Raw genomic sequence first — 20,071 nt, 5'->3', positions numbered from 1 at the left:
TCTGTAAAGAAACTCACCTTTGAAGTAGCTAATTTCCAGTTGAAATCCAATGCGTACAAGACGGTGTTGAACCCCTGCAAAATCTCTTCTGAAACCCCAATTTGAGCGATGCGTTGAAATGGGCATGAGCAGGGGCTCAGGGGCAGACTGAGGGGCAGGTTTGCTAAGGAAGAATTGTAATATTCTGTGATGACTTGTCTTTGGAAATGAAACTCTTAAGAGTCGCTTACCTTTTGGTCACATTTAACAATTTTTTATCACAAAAATTATTGGAGCACAAATTTGCATTGTGTGTCATACAGCTTTGGTGTGCTATACAAAGAATGTTTGCTTAATCATGTTACACATCACACATTGATTGCTTTTGTACATGTTTATAGTAAAGAATGAAAGACTAAATTATATTCCAGATTCAGTCTTATTTATTAAAGCTATGTTTCTGCATATGAGAAAATTGATGACCAATGACATGCTGGGGCTGAGCTGCACATGAATTACATGCATTGTCTACATTTATACGTGCTGGGTGCAACATTTAATATTGTGTGTGATTGAAATTCATGTAGACTATGGGTACATTGCAAAAGTGTCAGAACTGAGAGCAGTCCAGTGTGATCTCTCCATCTCTGGATAAACCACTATATGCACTCGAGATCCGTTGTCCTGCGACCAAAGAGCGACTTAGCCGCAACTTAACCCATGGTACCAAAATTAATGTATCCAGCCGACCAAGGTACAACGTCTCGGCAACGTTGTCCACGGGACCAAAAAATAACGTAACCAGCCGACCAAGGTACGACGTCGCGGCAACGTTGTCCACGGGTCTAAAAATAAGGTAATTAGCCGACCAATGTACAACGTCGCGGCAACGTTGTCCATGGGACCAAAAAATAACGTAACCAGCCGACCAAGGTACAACGTCGCGGCCACGTTGTCCAGGGGACCAAAAAATAACGTAACCAGCCGACCAAGGTACGACGTCGCGGCAACGTTGTCCAGGGGACCAACAAATAACGTAACCAGCCGACCAAGGTACGACGTCGCGGCAACGTTGCCCACGGGTCTAAAAATAACGAAACCAGCCGACCAAGGTACAACGTCGCGGCAACGTTGTCCAGGGGACCAAGAAATAACGTAACCAGCCGACCAAGGTACGACGTCGCGGCAACGTTGTCCAGGGGACCAACAAATAACGTAACCAGCCGACCAAGGTACGACGTCGCGGCAACGTTGCCCACGGGTCTAAAAATAACGTAACCAGCCGACCAAGGTACAACGTCGCGGCAACGTTGTCCAGGGGACCAAAAAATAACGTAACCAGCCGACCAAGGTACAACATCGCGGGAACGTTGTCCAGGGGACCAAAAAATAACGTAACCAGCCGACCAAGGTACGACGTCGCGGCAACGTTGTCCAGGGGACCAACAAATAACGTAACCAGCCGACCAAGGTACGACGTCGCGGCAACGTTGCCCACGGGTCTAAAAATAACGTAACCAGCCGACCAAGGTACAACGTCGCGGCAACGTTGTCCATGGGACCAACTGGCAACATTCCCTTTATAACGTAGCTACGACGTTGCCACGACGTTGCCAGAAGGTAACGTCGCGGGTTACCAACTGAGCACTTACTGGCAACGTTGCCGCAACGTCATGTGTTAGCTGGGTAGCTAGATACGTTTTTGCAGACATAATATTCGTTACCTAGCTACAAACAAACGCTTCGTAACTGAAGAGTATTTACTTTTTATTGGCGATATTGACAACAGAGGTTAAGGAACTTGTCTTTAATCAAAAGATGGTCTCCGTTTTCAATTTGAAGCAGTAGATATGGCTTACTATAGAAAGTGTCCCATTGAATCCTCTCATAGCTTAGCTTCGGCTACAGATGGACGACAAATCACTATGCATGCATTATTCACGCCTACGGTGTTAATACAGTCTGTAAAAATACCACTGTTTCTCAGGAACAGCCTTTTCGAGTTAGTTATGCGATTACACAATAAGCGCGTCTACATGATTCTTTTTATTAATCGTTGTATGCTCCACGGACAAAACTTGCACCATCATCCTTCAGCAACAGTGTCGCCGTGTCTTCCTGTATCGGCTCTACTGCTGTATGTTTCATTCCATCAACACATTGAATCCTACTAAGAAAGCCGAGTAAACGCATAGGCTACATCTGCTACTGCTAATACTATCCCAACTATAATTTCATCTGTGGAAGAAATTGCGATTTCCGGTGTGCTTACATTATTCACTAATCAATATAACTAGTCATTGGATACTAGTTAGTATGTTCTCATGTAAGCTTGCTATTAGTAAGAGTAGATGGTGTCTATGTGTCAGGGTTAATAGATGTTCGTGATCAGGAGAAAGTACTGGGTAAACGTCCTTGGTCATGACTACAAGGAGAGCGCCAACTATGATCTCTCTAGTCTGAGTGGTCATGTGTTGGGAGCTGTGAATCTCTTCCTCTGAGACTGTTGTAACGTCATTACTGCCTGACTGTCACTATCTATGTTTACATTCCTGTGCCCTATAAAAGATGGTCCTCCGGCTTTCAGAGCTGAGAGAGACATGATTGAGACCTAAGCCTGGTGTTGTCCCAATCTGCAGATTGATAATACTTATTAAAATCCAGAACTCAACTGAACTTAGTCACTCCGTTTATGAAGAGACGGACAAAACACTTTCTTCATCACATCTGTTAAAACGATAATATTCTTGTTACGACTAGCTAGCCTACTTCTTCTTCTGTTTAACAGTTCAGCTTTCAGCTTCTCCCGCATTGTAGGCTATTTTAGCTGTTAGCTTTCAGCAGTTCAGCTTCCACACTGCCTTTTTTGTGTGACTCACACATTTTTTAAATTCATTTCATCTTGCGGGTATTTTCTCATTTCTCACTTTTATACTTTTTAAAATATTAAGGTTTTTGTGCAAATTATTCTCCCTTTAAAAGTAATGGTAAATCCTTTCAAATCATTGTTGGAATGCTGCTCCAGCCCCTTTCAAAAATACCGTTGCTTTGAAGCTTCAGCTTATAACTTTCTACAAAATTTTCACTATTTTCAGCTTTTTTAGCATGGTCAGCTATCCCCATTCAGGTTTTCAGCATTCTCACTGCTGTTTCGCAGGAACAGACGTTTCTAGTTATTATTATTATTTGTTTTTCTTTTTGCCCCCCTAAAACTCAGTCAATATTTGGCCTACATAGACGTAGGTGTCAAAAGTTTCGTCTTGGTAGCGATTGAGTTGCTTCTACTGGAATTTACGTTCCGTTGCATGGTTTAGGCTCAAGTTAAGTTTTTGTGGCGAAAAGTGAAGCTAACGGTGGCTAATTTGCTAGCCACAGTCACTGGCGTTACTAACGTTACTGACGTTACTGACGTTACTGACGTTACCAACGTCACTAACGTCACGAAAACACGCGTGACTACCTTTGGCAGAACATTCGTTTCGCATCTGTTAACTTGGGGGATAGCTAGGCTAACTATAGCTTTACTGCAAGGCAGCTGCAGAAACGCCACAAGCAAAGAGGCCAGGGTGATAACTATTTACTCATTTTACTTTGTGATATGACACACAATTGTGATGTGTAATGTACAATATAAGCTGATATTATTAAGGAAGTACATCTACTTTCGGAAACAGTAGTCTACTATTTCACTGAAGTATTAGCATCATGACGTTAGCCTGTGTTGCCCGGGAAACACATACTACAGTGGTCTATGATGTATCTGTTTTCAATCGTTAAAATAAACATTCCTCACATATACATTTTCGTTGTAGGATTTATTCTGACATTAGTAAACTATTTGTTGGTGAAATTACCATTACCTGTGTTTTCAAACCAGTGTAGCTCACTGCAACGCTGTAGCTTACGCGAGACACACTACAAAAACATCTACAGTACACAGCTGTTTAGGAAGTCAAACGGCGACAGAACATGTTCGGCACTCCCCTTACTTAAATCAAAAGTCTATCTAACTACTAACCTGAACTTCATTGCCACAGCCTAAACGTTGTCAATCTGTTCACGAAAATAATTAATTTCAGCCTAAACCGTACAACGGAACGTTAAATCCAATTCAACCAACGCAATCGCTACCAAGACGAACACAGCAGTAGTCTAGTACTGTACCGTAGTAGTACAATTTACCGGGGCAGCTTCTCCACACAGGGCTATATCGCATTTTGCGTTGTTACTGACAATGATCGCTACCAGTGAGCTTTTTATGAATGAGCGATTTTCCACTAAATAAATGTCAAGCTTATTTACGTTTTGGGGGGCATATTTTCAGTTAGCAGATGGTACTGTTTGAATTCAACGATGAGGCTGCCTCTTGCAGGGGAAATGAGAAGACATCTATTTCATTCTACACTTCACTCGTATTTTCAGTTGTAAATGAGCAGCAAAAAAAATGCTTTTAAATCTATGTAATCTTTATAAATAATAAGTATGCATTTTTATATAAAATATACAGAAATATCAGTTGTAAAAATGTCATTCAAAAACGGACCCCTGTGCAACCGACGCAAGCACACCCTACCATTTCCCCAGAAATTGTACCCTCTCTAGTTATTATTGTTATTTTTATCCACATAGGCCTTCTTTACCGTAATACCCTTAATACATCCACAATGTCCATCTCAACTGCATAAATAGTTACAAAATGTCATTGGTCTTTCACTGACTGCACCCTCGGTTGAAACAGGTTCTACGTAGTATCGTGGCTGTCAACGAAAACCCTGCCGTACATGGCCTCATCGTCCAGTTACCCTTGGACTCTGTCCACCCCATAGACACAGAGAAGGTAACCAACGCTGTAGCACCGGAGAAAGATGTTGACGGGTGAGTAGCTCTGATAGAGGTGTTCCACAAAGCGTATTTTTCGTCAAGTCATCTTATATTCTCTTTTAAATGTTGATTGGACTGTAAACTATTTGGCTACAGCAATACCAAACCTCTTCACAAAGGCGGCTTAGTTGATTAGTAGTTAGCTTGCAGAAGTACTGTTTATGTGGGTGGTTGTGACTGACAGGGATATATTTATTTATGAACAAGAGCTTAGTTGCCTCAGGGTTGGACTTCCATCAATTCTGCTGACCCCTGTGAGGTTGTAATGACCCAATAAATGTGTCAGTCGGTGTGGAGGTTGTAGATGTTGTAAAAGATGAGTCTAGTAGTCTTAAAAGATAAGGTTATGTTTTGACTGAAGCAAAAAATATGAGAAATGTATCATCTAATATATGAACTCACCCACCCACCCATCACCCACCAACCAACAGTTGCAAATACACACAACTACTCGTACGTTCTTGCACTCAAACACAAAACATACAAACATACTAGGCTCCCGGATTCTTCCAGTTCCAACTGATTCCCTCCAACCTGTTTAGACCCCCTATCGGGAGTGTCCGCTCTTTGCTCTCAAGCTAGGGAGCCTGCCCAGATGGCCAGAACCCTGTCTACGTTCCAGAATTATCAGCCATTCGCCCACAAACGATTGCCTCTTGAAATGGTGACATCTGTTGTGTTCTGAACTCTTGTTGAAAGTCTAAATCAGAGATGTGCTGTTGCTTTAGCAACAAACGAAACATAATCCAATAATTATTTACATGATCCTTCTATTCAAGCTCTATGGGTATTGCTGAGAATATTTCAAAGATTAGAGATTGCGTGATCATGTCAAAATGTTAATATACGGTATTTTCCACTGTATGAAGATACAGTTGGCTTTATAAGTAGTTAGCTTTGTGTATGACCAGATGTTGTTTCATGCATTTCATTTTCAAACCCAGTGGGAGAAGTTGGAAACAGTTTGAAAAGCCAATGAAAATGGATTTCGGTGTCGACTGCTTAAGGCAGTAATGGTTATGTTCTACAGGGTGCATGAATTTTCTCTCTCATCCTTACCAAAAAAGATGGAATTTGGCTCCAATAGCAATGCATATTTAATGAATTACCTCCAATTTTGTTGGTGTGTGTGCATGTTTCCAGCCTGACCAGCATTAATGCAGGAAAGCTCTCTCGTGGAGACCTGGGGGACTGTTTTATCCCCTGTACCCCCAATGGCTGCATGGAGCTCATTGGTCAAACAGGTAATCCATGCATTTGCCAAAGGGATAAATATATGATATGCAATGCAACTGCATTGGTGTATTTTGCTGACAAATAGTCCAATATAACTTCAGTTGTACAAACAGTTAGTTTGTGGTGTTATCCCATGATATAGTTTATAGAATGCAATTAAGGAGTTTATCCCGCAACAGTAAATTATCCATATATATAAATATACTGTGTGGGTTTAGCTCAGTGGTAGAGCTTTTGACTGCAGATTATAATGTATATGTAAATTTAATTTAAATAGGTGCTTTTCTATTTTACAGAATTAAAAGCAGAAAGGCAACATTAAGTAGAACCACTTGAATTGAAAGTCGCTGTTGTTGTTTTTCTTTAGGTGTGTCAGTTGCAGGGAAGAACGCTGTGGTCATTGGACGCAGTAAAATAGTTGGGGCTCCAATGCACGACTTGCTTCTATGGAGCCATGCCACAGTGACCACCTGCCACTCTAGAACACACGACTTAGCCGCTCAGGCAAGAGCCGGAACCTTCCAGTCCCACCATTTCCCACTTCACTTCAAAATTACTGCGTCAGATGAATTTTGTTCCTTTTTTTCACCCTTTCCTACGCTGCTGTCTTTTTAAGTGTTTCCTCTCAAACCACATAAGCTTTAAGTAATTATCAAATCAAATGCAGAGCCCTGAGTGGGTTGGTGGATACAGGCAAAAGAGTTGACATTCAGGTGAGCCCCCAAGGCCTGTGCCAACCCTAGTGTGATAGTAAACTTCCCCTCACTCATTGGCGTGTGTGTGATCCTTCAAGTGGAGGTGGAGTTTTTCTCAACCTTTCTTTCTCTTTCTCTCTTTCTCTCTTTCCAAACAGTATCTCTCAAACCAAACAGTATGTAGTCTTCTGAAGCATGAAAGGGTGCACGTTAAGGCATCTTGACTCCTTGCTCATCAATTAGACTAACTGTCGTCCAAAGATGCTCAAGTGTCTTCCTTAAACGTAGCCACTCAACCCTGTAATTGGGTTCAGAAATGCAAGTGCATGTGTTTTAACGTGGTATCATGCGGATCTATAATTCTGCACATATTTAAGGCCTTTTGCTGTGAATTGTACATAATATCAAAAGTAGATGCCTTGTCTGATTTTTTGACAAAAGTTTAATAAAAAACATCTTCTTTCCAGGTTGGCAGAGCAGACATTTTGGTAGTAGGCGCAGGGAAGGCTGAGATGGTGAGGGGAGAGTGGGTGAAAGAGGGAGCCGTTGTCATAGATTGCGGCATAAACCACATACCAGGTATGTTCTGTAGTAGACACACTTAACTCCACCAAGGGCCTTCTAAACCCAGGAGCAAGCAAGAAAACATTGTTACTTTTAAAATATCTTCTCCAAGAATGTACAGACTTTTGACCTCTCTCTCTTTGTGGGATCTGTGATCATTTCAAATCCAAAACTAGAAGGGGCACAGTGAAATGTATGAACCGTGTGAAGAACTTGACCTTTCGCGTCTGATTTGGATCTTTTGACCCTTGCAGATGAGACCAAGCCGAGTGGTAAGCGGGTGGTAGGGGACGTCCACTATCACTCTGCCAAGGAGAAGGCAGGGTACATTACCCCGGTACCTGGGGGAGTGGGTCCCATGACGGTTGCCATGCTTATGGAGGTAGTTTGCTGTTCAACGTAAAACCTGAGTTAGGGATGTTGTTTAGTTTTACGCATTTGTGTGAAAGATCTCCATTCAATTTCAATCAAATCACGTAATCAAATCACGTTTGAATGTGATTGTATAATGTTGCTGAGGCAAAGCACTTTTTAAACAACCATTCATTTACTTTCATATTTGTTTTTCATGTTTGCTTAATAGGTTGTTCTTTTCCCCGCAAATTGTTTTTTCATAATACATTTTGCTTTGGTAGGGGGTGTAGGGGCTCTCTTAAGATTTTACTAAACTGAATTGTGTCTTTTAGATTTAGGTGCTTTATTTTTATGTTTCTATAAAACAGGCAATACTCGTGGCTAATCCTTGGGTATGACCAGATAAAGAGCATGTTTAAATTTGGTGTTAACTACTAGTTCTCCCATGTAGTGGTACTAAAATTAGGACAGAAAATACATCATATTTTGTTATTAGGATTGTATTTTTTTATTCAGAATGAAGTAAGGGTGGTTTTGTTCGAATCAAAATCAAATCAATGTCTTTGTGTCTTTCTTCACTCACTGCTACAACAATAACAGAACACTGTCCAGAGTGCCAAGCGCTTTCTCAAGACCTACGAAGCAGGGAAGTGGAACATTTCCTACTCCAAGTTGAAACTCCAGAAACCTCAGCCTAGGTATAAACCAGCAGCCCTATTTGCAGTACAGTATACATAGGACACCTATAGTTACGATTCATGAACATACTAATTTCCGTATTTTTGAATTATTTATGAAAGACCCACATTTTTGGTGTTAATTGTAATTAGCTGTCATTATTAAATAACTTCTATCTTATACTACTGTTATACTACTTCTACTAAATGCCGTTATACGTAAGTTCTACTATGCACACTTCAGACAAAAATACCATGCAATTACATCATCATATTAAGTTAGCCACCTCAACCTTCTCAGCTATGATGTCATCCAACACTCCTGCACGCCAAAGCCGATTGCACAACTGGCCAGAGAGATTGGACTTTTCACAGAGGAGGCAGAGCCATACGGGATGACCAGAGCCAAAGTTCGCCTCGATGTCATGAAGCGCCTCAAGGCACAAACCAATGGAAAATATGTGGTGGTTACAGGGTGAGGTCACTTCTCCCTTAACATATTTCATCCAACCCCGCTATGAACTCTTGTTGGGCACAAATACATACTTACTGTAAGGAGAAGTAATGGTGTTTTCATATTGCTTGTACTGCGTGTCATTTGTAATATTGCTGCCCTCCTCTTGAAGGATCACACCCACGCCAATGGGTGAGGGGAAGTCTACTATCACACTAGGGTTGGCACAGGCCCTGGGAGCTCACCTGAACATCAACTCTTTTGCCTGCGTCCGCCAACCCACTCAGGGCTCTGCATTTGGGATCAAAAGTGGGTGTAAATAGATATGACAGAAAATCGTTGTTATGTGTGTGAAGTGATCAACAAAAGTCATCCATAACCTGTTATTACATATCAACACATTTGCTGTTGATATGTGGTTTGGGTGTCTTCAGAACGTGCATCTCATTACACTGCAAATTTGAGCTGAGATACAGTTTAGCCTTAAATGATCCCTTGTGCTTAGATGGTGCTGTTGGTGGAGGTTATTCTCAAGTTCTTCCCATGGAGGAGGTAACACGTTCTCTTTTTTACCCATGTCTGTATTTTCTGCACATCAAAGAATACGACGTATAGTTGTATTCAATCTGCTGAACCTTTTCTCTGGAACCTTGAGCTCTTTAAAGGCGCTATATGAATTAAACATATCATTATTATTATTATTTCCAGGTCAGTCTTCACCTAAACGGAGATACCCAGGCTGTCACTGCTGCCAGTGGGCTGGTGGTAGACACTATCAATGCCCGTTTGCATTTTGAATCCACCCAGTCTGACAAGGTAACGACACACAATATAGTGCTAAGCAAACCTCAAGTGAAGAATTGAACGATTTTGGGATTAGCACATTGGGCATGTAGTTGTGCTTCGAAATATCAAATACAGTCTATGTCTTAAGGGTAGTATAATATTAAAGAAGTGTTTACACTAGCTAGTACTGTAAGGGAAGTCCACTGTAGTCAACAAGTCAGCAGTACATAGCAATATACTTTAATCAGATTTCAAACTCCAATTGGCTGTTTATTTGCTCTGTTTTATTTTCACCCATAACAGACTTTATTTGATCGACTGGTGCCTCTCAGACACAATCTTAGGAAGTTCTCCCAATCCCAGATCAATAGACTAAAGGTAAGAGATATTTGTTTGTAGATCTTGCTTAAAACCTGTAATATTATCAGACTACAGTTTCAAGATTCTTTTCAAATGATCAATAAAATAATCATGTAGGCCTCATGGTTGTTTCTAGAGACTGGGTATAGAGAAAACAGACCCGCTAACACTGAACGCAGAGGAGACACTCAGACTGATCCGTCTGGATATGGGTCCACAGGCAAAGATGGTATGTAGAAGGAGTTACCAACCACATTATAAATCACTTGTGCATCCTAAATAAACAGGATTTGTAGGCCTACTTGCACTTTCTGTGATTGCAGACCTTCACATTGGTCATAGACTTCCCCTTGGTCATGGGATGTCATAATGATTTGGAATTTTGAGTCGTTTGGTGGAGATGTGGAATATTGATGATGTTTACACAAGTGGTCATGTCTTCTTTGTAGCCTTTAGAACTGTGGCAGCTCTCACAATCCCAAAAGTATATCTGTATCTATGTTGATGTTGCTAGCTTTTTAAAAATGGGATTAAACATGCCTAGAAAATTGGATTTATGGAATCAAATTTGACTTCACTGCTCTGATAAAATGTCCCACTCCACAAAATGAACAAGCCGAGATCTAGAGTGAATTGATTAACTTCAGAGAATGATAGAAGAACTATATTACGTGACTTCATCCATACTGTACACCAGTAAGGCTGTGACATCACATTTACGCCCTTTGACTAACACAGTCTGCCTGACTGTGTCCAATCTGTCCATTTTGTGTTTTTGTAGGAGCAGGTGAGTGTGTGGGTGGCCAATGAGATCATGGCTGTCTTGGCCCTCAGTAGCAGTTGGGAGGACATGACAAGACGCCTGGCCCGGATGGTGGTGGCCACCAATCACAAAGGCAACCCAATAACCACTGAAGATCTGGTTAGTTTGTGTGTGTGTGTTGATGTGTGTGTGCATCTCTTGCTATCTGTGTGTGCGATCAAGGCAGCCTATAAATAGAATGCTGGATGAGCATGTGACGTTCAGTGTGTGCACATTTCCATCTGTGTGTGTGTGCATTTATGTCTGGAGTCTTTGTTTCTATGTAGAGCGTGTGCCTCAGCATACATTTGATTGAAATTTTGTGTGGTTTCTTGTGTGTATAACGCGCTGTATATGTATGAGCTCACATTAGTACGTACGATTGTATCCCACACAGAAATAGAATACTTTTTGAAACCCTTGTTCCGTGAAAATCACCCTTCGACGCACAAATGATGTGCGTTTCCTCTATCAGTATGTATCGTGGCCATTAGCTGTGTGCAGGACAGCGAGCAATATTGTATCTCAACCCTGAGTGATTCCAATAACATGTTATTAAAGCCTGCTGTGTCTCCTCTCCCACAGGGAATTAGTGGGGTGTTGGCCTCCCTGATGAGAGAAGCTCTGAAGCCCACCCTGATGCAGACATTGGAGGTGAGAGGCTGGCGCATGAATCAACAGGTCCAAAGACCATTTTAGATTTCCGGGCTTGTGTCTGGTCTGCTTTGATGAGGTATTGCTGGTTCATGCTTATATTGTATATTTGACCTTTTTGGCTCACGACTCTCTTTCAATCCTCGTTTCTCTTCTTTGGTCTCTTACCCTCTTCCCTTGTTTCCTTTGTTTGTTATATCTCTTGTGCCCTCTTTCAATGTATTTTCCACTCTCTCTCTCTCTCTCTCTTTGTATCTCCCTCTTTATGTGTGTTTTTTTTCCCTGTCTTCGCCCTCTCTCTCTTTCTGTCTAGGGGACACCAGTGTTTATTCACACCTGCCCATCTTCAGATATTGCCCATGGCAACTCCTCCGTTTTGGCTGACCAGATTGCCTTGAAGCTGGTGGGCCAAGAGGGAGTTGTGGGTAAGTGGGTTTAGTCACATTTAAGTGAACAATATTTGACAGTGTGATACTGTATGTGTTACTGTAATCCTATTTAGCTCCATGTATTTGAAATTGTGACAGAGTTAAAACCATGACAACTCTGAAACATTGCTCTGTTGCCCTATGCTTAAACATAACAATATGTTTGTTGGTCTTTCCCTACCTCTATTGTCTCCTGAACTACCAATACCCAATACAAACCTTTTACACTTTCTATCCTTTTCACACTTTCACGTTATGCATGCACACGCTCACATAAACGCACACAAGTCACTGAAGCAGGAGGAAGTGCCGACGTGGGCTTGGAGAAGTTCTTTGACATCAAGTGTCGGTCCTCCGGCCTGCGGCCTGATGTGGTGGTGGTTGTGGTCACAGTCCACACGCTGAAGATGCACGGGGGTGGTCCGACAGTGAGTGTGTCCACTAGAGAGCCACCGTAACACGGGGGATGGGGGGGCTGGTTAGCACCAGGTTGAAGATGATCTCTAAGCCATCAAGTTTAACTTTGAGTTAGTTGACTGTCGAATGAACTGGCACACTGGTCAGAATAATTACCTATTTTTACATACTGGCATCATACTGTTGACACAAAAGCATACGTATATTTGTATATACAGAGTATATTATATATAGTATGTCTGCATACTGTCAGTTGGGACTACAGTATCCTATAGGATGTCAGTCATCTGATCCCTGTAGAAAGCTTGACAATATGTGAGAGAACGCAGCTTTCTGAAGCATCCCCGTGGATTCACACTTGCCTTGGGGGATTCAAATATGCATCAATTATTCAACGCATTGACTGACCCGGTCCTCCAAGATGCCTGACCTCCGATCCACAGTCAAGTAGAGCTATCAATAGATGTTCGTCGCAGATGAGCCAATTAGCTTTCCAACCCATCACTATAAATAGTGCATATCTACATTGCAAATGAGTTCTCTATGACTCACACGAATAAAGGTTGTGGTACAATAATAGGAAAAGGCATGTAATCCCCCCATATACTGAATTCACTGCTAATGAAGCTTCTTCCCCACACAAGGCCATATTTGGAGACATAGAGGCGTCCAATCGAAGCGTTAGTGTGTGATATCGGCAGGCGTGAACACTCTGGCTTTTGCAGGCACCATCAACGAACCCTGCTCAGAAACCTGTGATTTATTTTTGCCTAAGGTTTTAATTAGTTTACAGTTAACAGACATTTTAAAGTCTTAAGAGGCAATCAAATCAGGGAACATTGAGTACACTCAAGGATAGGTAAACGGGAATTAGCTGCTGTTCTGAAAGTAATTTGAGAAGCAATTTGTTAGTACTGTGGTGTAAATAAATAATTCACAGTTTCTGTAATCAAGATATAGCAATTAAGCCCACATTTCCCAACCTCTTGATATTGGCTTGTAATCGAGAGAAGGAGAGAGACATTTTCCTGTTAAAATCCTGTTAGGCGGATTATGCAATTATGCCTATGAATAATCATGAACCAATTACGATACGATAAACTTTGATAGTCATGCAAGGGGGGTTTCTTGATTGAAAGGGAGGAGAGTGGATATAGGTGTGTGTGTGTTTGTGGGAGTGCACCCAAGCGAGAATAACAGCAAAATGGCGAGAAGAATATGTCAGCACACAATTTGATGGCAAAAAGCACAAAGAAATAACGAGGAAATAAACACTTGACAAAAGGACAGACTGACACACACTTTACCACACCTCATTAATGGGTTTCCCTCCTTTCTCCTCAACAGCTCTCTGCAATTTCAACCCTTCCCAGAGAGTACTTTAGAGAGGTAATATACCTTTCAGTCATGTCTGTCTCTCAAACCTTCCCCTCTCACATGAGGTTGTTGTGGACTAAAATACGTATTCAAAAGTAGCAATATTTTGGCTATGATCACTCAAAACTATTAAATCAACAGTGCAACGCATCGGTGAAAATAAACAATCAACAATCCTCAATCAAAGTTTTTTGTCGCATAAACTTTGATTGATTGATTGAGGATTGTTGATTGAAATCAAGATGACCACCTTTGTAATATCAATACAATGTCCTCCATAGAACCTGAAGTTGTTGGAGAGTGGCTGCAGCCACTTGAAGAAACAAGTGGAGAATGCCAAGGCCTTTGGCTTGCCTGTGGTGGTGGCTGTCAATACCTTCAGGTAAATGTATAGTGCATAATGTATAATGCACTATACATGTATAGTATTTATGTTATTGTATTATCACAACAGAGGCCTACAATGTGTTGCAAAATATCTCTTGATTCATGTTAAATTCATTTCACGGCAGTTTAAATAATGCATTCCGGGTAAATAACGCCTGTTGTAGCATTTGTATATTAACACTGTGGCCTGGGGGCAGTGGTCTAAAGTTCATTTTAAATAGATGTAATAAATGTAAATGTAATATATTGTGATTTGTTTGTTTGCGATTACTCTGAGATTTCCTTGAAAATACCATAATATTGTGATTGTCACTTGCATAGATTGATAATTGTTGCACTCTCAAATACATTTTGGTTAGATGTTTCCTCTTACCTATCAATCATCTGCATACTTTTTAAACGTAGACAAGGGTCTAGGTGACTGTAAATGTCGCATTTCATTCATGTTTATCAGTTGTGACCGCTACCTTGTTTTGACAGCGCACAGTCAGTGAAATATGTTAATCTAATAAGTATACTTGTCCTGTGTTATACAGCACTGACACAGGTGCAGAGCTGGAACTGGTTTGTTCCCAGGCAAGCCAAGCAGGTGCGGTGCAGGCAGTGCCATGCTCACCCTGGGCTGAAGGGGGCGCCGGAGCGGTGGCTTTGGCCGAGGCTGTACTGAGGGCAGCAGAAACTCCCCGGCAGTTCAGCTTCCTGTATGAACTTGAGGTATTGTACACATCCTCAGGCCCCATGTTGTGGAGACCTTATTAACTCCTTGCTCCCTTCCTTCTTGTGAAAAACCCAGAAGTTGATGGGAGCTTTTGTTAGATCTACACCCTCTCCAGATCCAGGAGAGAAAGGATGAATTTTTTTGTTTATGCTCCCGGTCAAAATAAACAAAACACAATTTCACCCCAAACGGGTTCCTTCTCGTTGCTGCTTTGAAAAGCTTGCCCATAAATTAATCTGACACATAAGAAACAAATAATCAGCCGTTGGCCTCCTGTTGTATTTGGATCAATATCAACAATATCGCTCTGGATAAGACCGTCTGCTAAATGACTAAATGTAAATGTAAACAATATAACATGCCTCAAAGATGTGTCTGATGAAGCTGTTCGAAAGCGTGATATTACCTTAGTTTTATTTCAGTCCTCTTTAACAACGTTGTCAGTAACGACTGTAATGTATCATTTTGAATTTCCTCCCACACACTTTGACCAAAGGACATACAGTTTCAAAACAGGTACACAGAACAGGTGGGACTCCTGTGTTTCATTAAGTTGGGTCTCTACCAAGCTAGTAGTATTCCCTCAATTAGTGTTAAAACAAGCCTTTGTGGTGGTGACCATTTTTTTATAGGCTAGTAATAGTTAGCAAGCTGTTTGAAAGCTATTGTTGCACCCTGTTAGCTTTATTGGTAATTGTTATTAGACACGTGTGTGCATACATGTGTAAATGGCAACATTGTTGATCCTTTAGGTTCCTGTTGTGGACAAGATTCGTATTATCGCCAAGACGATGTATGGTGCTGACGATGTGGAGTTCCTTGCAGAGGCCCAGGAGAGTTTAGCCCAGTACATGAAACAAGTGAGCACAAACGAGACTGATGGGCTATAGTGAAAGAAAAAAATGGGAAAACTCAAAGAATATGTCCATGTCTACTTACCTGACAAAGTTAAATACACTTTTTTGAGTTTATATTGTTGGGATCTGCTAAATGCCAGACTTTGTGGTAGGAAAATGCATAATCCTCTACATTGTAGTCCACAGAGTTAATATCTCTCTAGCTAACATCATTCTCATTGAAAAAAAACTATTTACTGCTATCAAGGAAACTAGGATCATTTGAGAATGTCATGTTTTTTTCCCCAGGGCTTGGCCAATCTGCCCATTTGCATTGCAAAGACCCACCTGTCCCTGTCCCACGACCCCGAAAGGAAAGGGGTGCCCACAGCCTTCACTCTGCCCATTAGAGACATCCGTGCCAACGTGGGAGCCGGGTTCCTTATACCCTTAGTGGGCACAGTAAGAATCCTTGTCTGCCAAGACTTTTGTGTCAGCAGAGCTTTGTCGTAGGAAACAAGCAATGGGTTCATGTTCAAGGAGATGACTAAAAATACATCTGCAACATGATCCTACAAACAGATTTTCCGAGGTCTGAGGAAAGAAACCAGTACCTAACCAGCAACACCGTTGCCGTAGGTTGCTTGATTGCTGCTGATTGATTCATTACTTGGACATAATGGACACATTTTCCATTAAGCGATGTTTGGAAAATCCAACAGGAGAAACAAGTTATCCAAGTTAACATAGTTATCCAAATCCAAGGTTAGGAGTAGTGTTATGATTTGATGCTGACTTGCTAACATGTAGTACCAGATGGGATACTGTACCAAGAGTTCGGTGATGCTGAGGGGTCACAGATTTAAAAGGCCACTACATGCAAGAAATGTTTGGCCAAGTACAAAACATGGCTATGTTCATGTAGATAAACGTCTGCTAAATGGCATAATGTTTTTTATGCATCAATTTCCTGTGTTCTCCCATTGTTAACCATTTATTGCTTATTGCTACATTTTTTATTGCGGCCCATCTGCACCACAGATAACATAATTGACCTGCTCTCTCTATCTCCTTCTCTCCCTCTGTCTCCCTCATACCAGTCACCACCCCAAGCATCAACCTTCTCTTGTTTCTATGACAACGACCTCTGCAGAGAAAGCAAATAGACCCCGTCAGTCCCAGGTGAGTTCCGGGGGTGGGGCTGAATGACCAAATCACAACCTACCTTAAGTATACTTAAGTTAATTTGCCGTTGGACTAAAGATTTAATTAAATGTAGTTCCATTGAAAGAGTTTCACAATTGTTATTTGATCATGCTCTGCATCTGAATAGTGACGTTTACGGCAGATTGGCCAGTGAGTCAGGCGCTAACTTAATTACAACGTTGGAGGGCCATATGGCCACTGTTAAAAGCAAACAGGCGTCAAAAGCAATTCGGTTTGATAGGCCATGTGGAAAAGAATAGGGCCAGAAAGTCTTTGAATAGACTTGGAAAAAACATTATTTTTTACTTACCTCTTAATGATCCACAGTATTGGTTTCTTGCAAACTTTTATCGGCGTCTCTTTTTTCCTCTTTTCTTTTTTCACTGTCTCTGTCTGTCTCTCATGTTCCAATCTCTTACGCTGCACTTTATGTCACACGTGCATGAATTATTTCCCATTTTCTGTTGCCATTTTCTTTCTTGTTCTCTGCCTCTTCCCATACTTCCCCTTTACCACTCTTTCATAATCCTTTCATGTTACCCCCACCCCCCTTCCCCCTTTCTTTTGTTTGATGTCAGCCAACGATGGGCCCACTTACTAAGATTGATGGAGGTTAAGGGCTTTTATCCTACATATCCGCTACAGACGGTTAATCTCCTGTTGCATGAAAACAGTGACCTAAAGACTAAGGAGCTCCATACTGTCTGATGAGGCAAACGTGTGTGGGAGCGGAACTCTTGTCCCGGGCAAGGAATTCTGTGTCCACTTCTCCTAAAAGGCTTTACCCCGATGAAAGGAGGGAATGTTTCTTGTATCTTTAATATATCTTTCTCATATCACTGATCAACTTCCACTCTGGACAATGGAGCACAAACAGTTACACAGACAGCCAGAGATGCCTATATTTCCCTTTTCATTTTTTGTGCTTCTATTCAGAACGTCTATTATTGTGGTGTGTAAAAATCAATGGTCAGATCCTCAGAGACACACCCACAAATACACTCCCACAAACACACAAGTCCATCTCTTGGAATACAGCTCAGTGTCACCGGGGGCCTCAGTGTTCCCTTGAAAAACCATTTACTAGCTGCTCCTGTCTGTTAGTCTGCCTGCACCTCGGCTGTGACAAGTGAGAAGAAGTCGTAGGAATTACAAAATTACAATTGTAATTTTTTATAGGGCTTGACCGAATGCTTCATAGATTTGTGTATGTTTTGTAATGTTATTCAAGGTTCATGTTCAATCTTACCAATAGAATGATAAAGTATGTTAAAAGCCATTGATTGACTTTAACTGTCAATTTGATTGACTTTAACTGTCAATTTGATGTGACAGTAATTTGTCAAATCATTGTTATGAAACTAATGAGTCCCAGTCATGGGCTGTGTTCCAATACTTTTTTGTCTTTCTCCCTATTGTTTACTGAATGGTTGAGACAGACTTGTGTGACAGACTGTGTCATTCATGCTGGCTTTCAGTCCTAAGTAGCTGCCATCTCATTTGGTTGTTATTTAGGATCCATTTATCATTCCTGACACATTTTAATCAAATGTAATATTTCTATTGATAGATATTCATACTATATTGCCTTATCATTGGTCATTACATAGAGTGGCTATGAAAATGACATTACAGTATTTTGCTACAGGCTTTAACTTGAAATGTCTCACCATAACCTGTTGGCTAACATATGGGAATGAAAGTTGTCTTTTCATTGTTTTATGACTTTCACCAATGAGCTAACCTGATGTAGTTGCACGCTTTCTTTCTTCACAAAATTGAGTTGCATCTCAAAGATGTTTCAACACTGGATGCAATAAATAAATTCATGTTTTTGATTATTTACACAATTATGTTCACAACTCTGTTAGATTCAACCTGACTATTTATTCAGGATGAATATCATGACAACTTTTTTATTACCTTTTTTTTGTTATTGCTGGAGGCTATGTTGATATGTAAAGTATAGAATACAGAATGCATGTTCCATGATGAGGACAAAGAATGGATGAACAGTGTTAGGTTTTTGTAGCTTGTCAGTCTCTTGGGAACCAGGCCAGCCTGAAAGGGATTCATGCCAAAAACAATGTGTGTGTCAATACAGAGAGGGTGTTTGGGAAGATATTATTAAAAAAATGTTGTAATAAAATACAAATTCTAAACCATAAGGAAAAGACACAATCTAATAAAGTGTGAGATTTTGTTTTGCAGGAAAGTGGGGTACAATGTCCTCGTCTTTAGACAGGAACAGCTAATGAGAAAAGGATCTTTTTTTATGTCTTTCCTCAGTAATGACCTTCTCCTTCGTCCATTCTTTCCTCTTCTGCTCTCGCTCTCTTTTCTCACTCTCTTGCTCGATCTATTTTTCTATCTCCACAGTCTCTCCTACTCAGAACACACACACTGACTTCAGAGAAAGTGGCCAGTGCTACCTTTGTCCTTTGAAGGGCTGGTTGATGGTATCCAATATCTACCTTATCTTGACATTGCGAAATGAAATGTCTGTGACCTTTTCAAAAGCCTACTGTTGCTATAGTTTTAAGTACTAATGATACAACTGTATTATGGTGGGTTACGGCATAGCACAGCACAGCTTCTGGATGTCCACCCAGGAAAGATCTTCACTGATCTGAATGTGCGCACGAGGAAGAGAACATTCTTGTCTAGCTAATGATACAAACTATTTACCTGAACTCACTTTAGGTGAATGCTGTGCTGTAGACAGTACAATTCAAAATATTTTTTTCTGTCCTGTTATGCAACCAACTGCAAGTGAGTGACATTTTTGTATATTTTGAAAAACACAACTCAATGTAAAGTATATTGTTTTTGTTAGTATTTGCTTTGTGCTTGGTGGTCATAATGTAATTCCGACCTGAGCTCTTTGAAAGCAGGCTCTAATCTTGAAATGTCATTTTCTCTTGCATATATTTGTGAATTTAATTTTCCTCTGAGAGTCTGGGATATTCTTTGACTTTTGTCATGCAATATTCAGAGGGCTATAAAGAGCTTTTCCTTCTCTTCAAATGCACCGCCGCCAAGAAGCAAAATAAATTAGTATGTCAGTCACATGCCCTTTTTTGGGGGAGGAGGAGAAATATAAATCTTCCTGAATAGATTTGAAATGATGAGCAAACTAAGTAAAACAGAGCATCGTTATTTGTTGGATATTTTAGTTTAAAAAAAATTGCTTTTTGAAATCATGAGGCAGTTCAGAGTTGGCTTCTTCATGTGGTTGAATCCAAGGTATCATACAGTAA

The 20,071-nt window shown here is 40.9% G+C and overlaps 1 protein-coding gene across 3 annotated transcripts in view; it reads left to right on the top strand.

Moving 5' to 3' along the window:
• The window catches only part of mthfd1a (methylenetetrahydrofolate dehydrogenase (NADP+ dependent) 1a, methenyltetrahydrofolate cyclohydrolase, formyltetrahydrofolate synthetase), a 28,366-nt gene extending 8,295 nt beyond the window's left edge, over positions 1–20,071 (top strand). Inside the window, exons 5-27 of one of the 3 annotated variants that reach the window (XM_062467558.1) lie at positions 4,718–4,854; positions 6,004–6,104; positions 6,464–6,600; positions 7,259–7,370; positions 7,610–7,737; positions 8,310–8,407; positions 8,688–8,861; positions 9,013–9,149; positions 9,346–9,392; positions 9,549–9,656; positions 9,930–10,004; positions 10,123–10,215; positions 10,768–10,908; positions 11,374–11,442; positions 11,756–11,867; positions 12,159–12,298; positions 13,635–13,676; positions 13,946–14,046; positions 14,588–14,765; positions 15,522–15,629; positions 15,915–16,067; positions 16,706–16,787; positions 19,191–20,071. In XM_062467558.1, coding sequence (XP_062323542.1) covers positions 4,718–4,854; positions 6,004–6,104; positions 6,464–6,600; positions 7,259–7,370; positions 7,610–7,737; positions 8,310–8,407; positions 8,688–8,861; positions 9,013–9,149; positions 9,346–9,392; positions 9,549–9,656; positions 9,930–10,004; positions 10,123–10,215; positions 10,768–10,908; positions 11,374–11,442; positions 11,756–11,867; positions 12,159–12,298; positions 13,635–13,676; positions 13,946–14,046; positions 14,588–14,765; positions 15,522–15,629; positions 15,915–16,067; positions 16,706–16,771 — 2,457 coding nt within the window. In that variant the 3' untranslated portion in view covers positions 16,772–16,787; positions 19,191–20,071. Of the gene's footprint in view, positions 1–4,717; positions 4,855–6,003; positions 6,105–6,463; positions 6,601–7,258; positions 7,371–7,609; positions 7,738–8,309; positions 8,408–8,687; positions 8,862–9,012; positions 9,150–9,345; positions 9,393–9,548; positions 9,657–9,929; positions 10,005–10,122; positions 10,216–10,767; positions 10,909–11,373; positions 11,443–11,755; positions 11,868–12,158; positions 12,299–13,634; positions 13,677–13,945; positions 14,047–14,587; positions 14,766–15,521; positions 15,630–15,914; positions 16,068–16,705; positions 16,789–17,389; positions 18,662–19,190 lie in introns of those variants that run through there. The other 2 variants (XM_062467559.1, XM_062467556.1) reach the window with 2 other exon arrangements.

The sequence above is a fragment of the Osmerus eperlanus genome, chromosome 8, assembly GCF_963692335.1.
Source record: "Osmerus eperlanus chromosome 8, fOsmEpe2.1, whole genome shotgun sequence".
In the NCBI taxonomy this organism is placed as follows: domain Eukaryota; kingdom Metazoa; phylum Chordata; class Actinopteri; order Osmeriformes; family Osmeridae; genus Osmerus; species Osmerus eperlanus.
The sequence above is the reverse complement of the archived record's forward strand: the minus strand, read 5'-3'. Positions and strand labels throughout refer to the sequence as shown.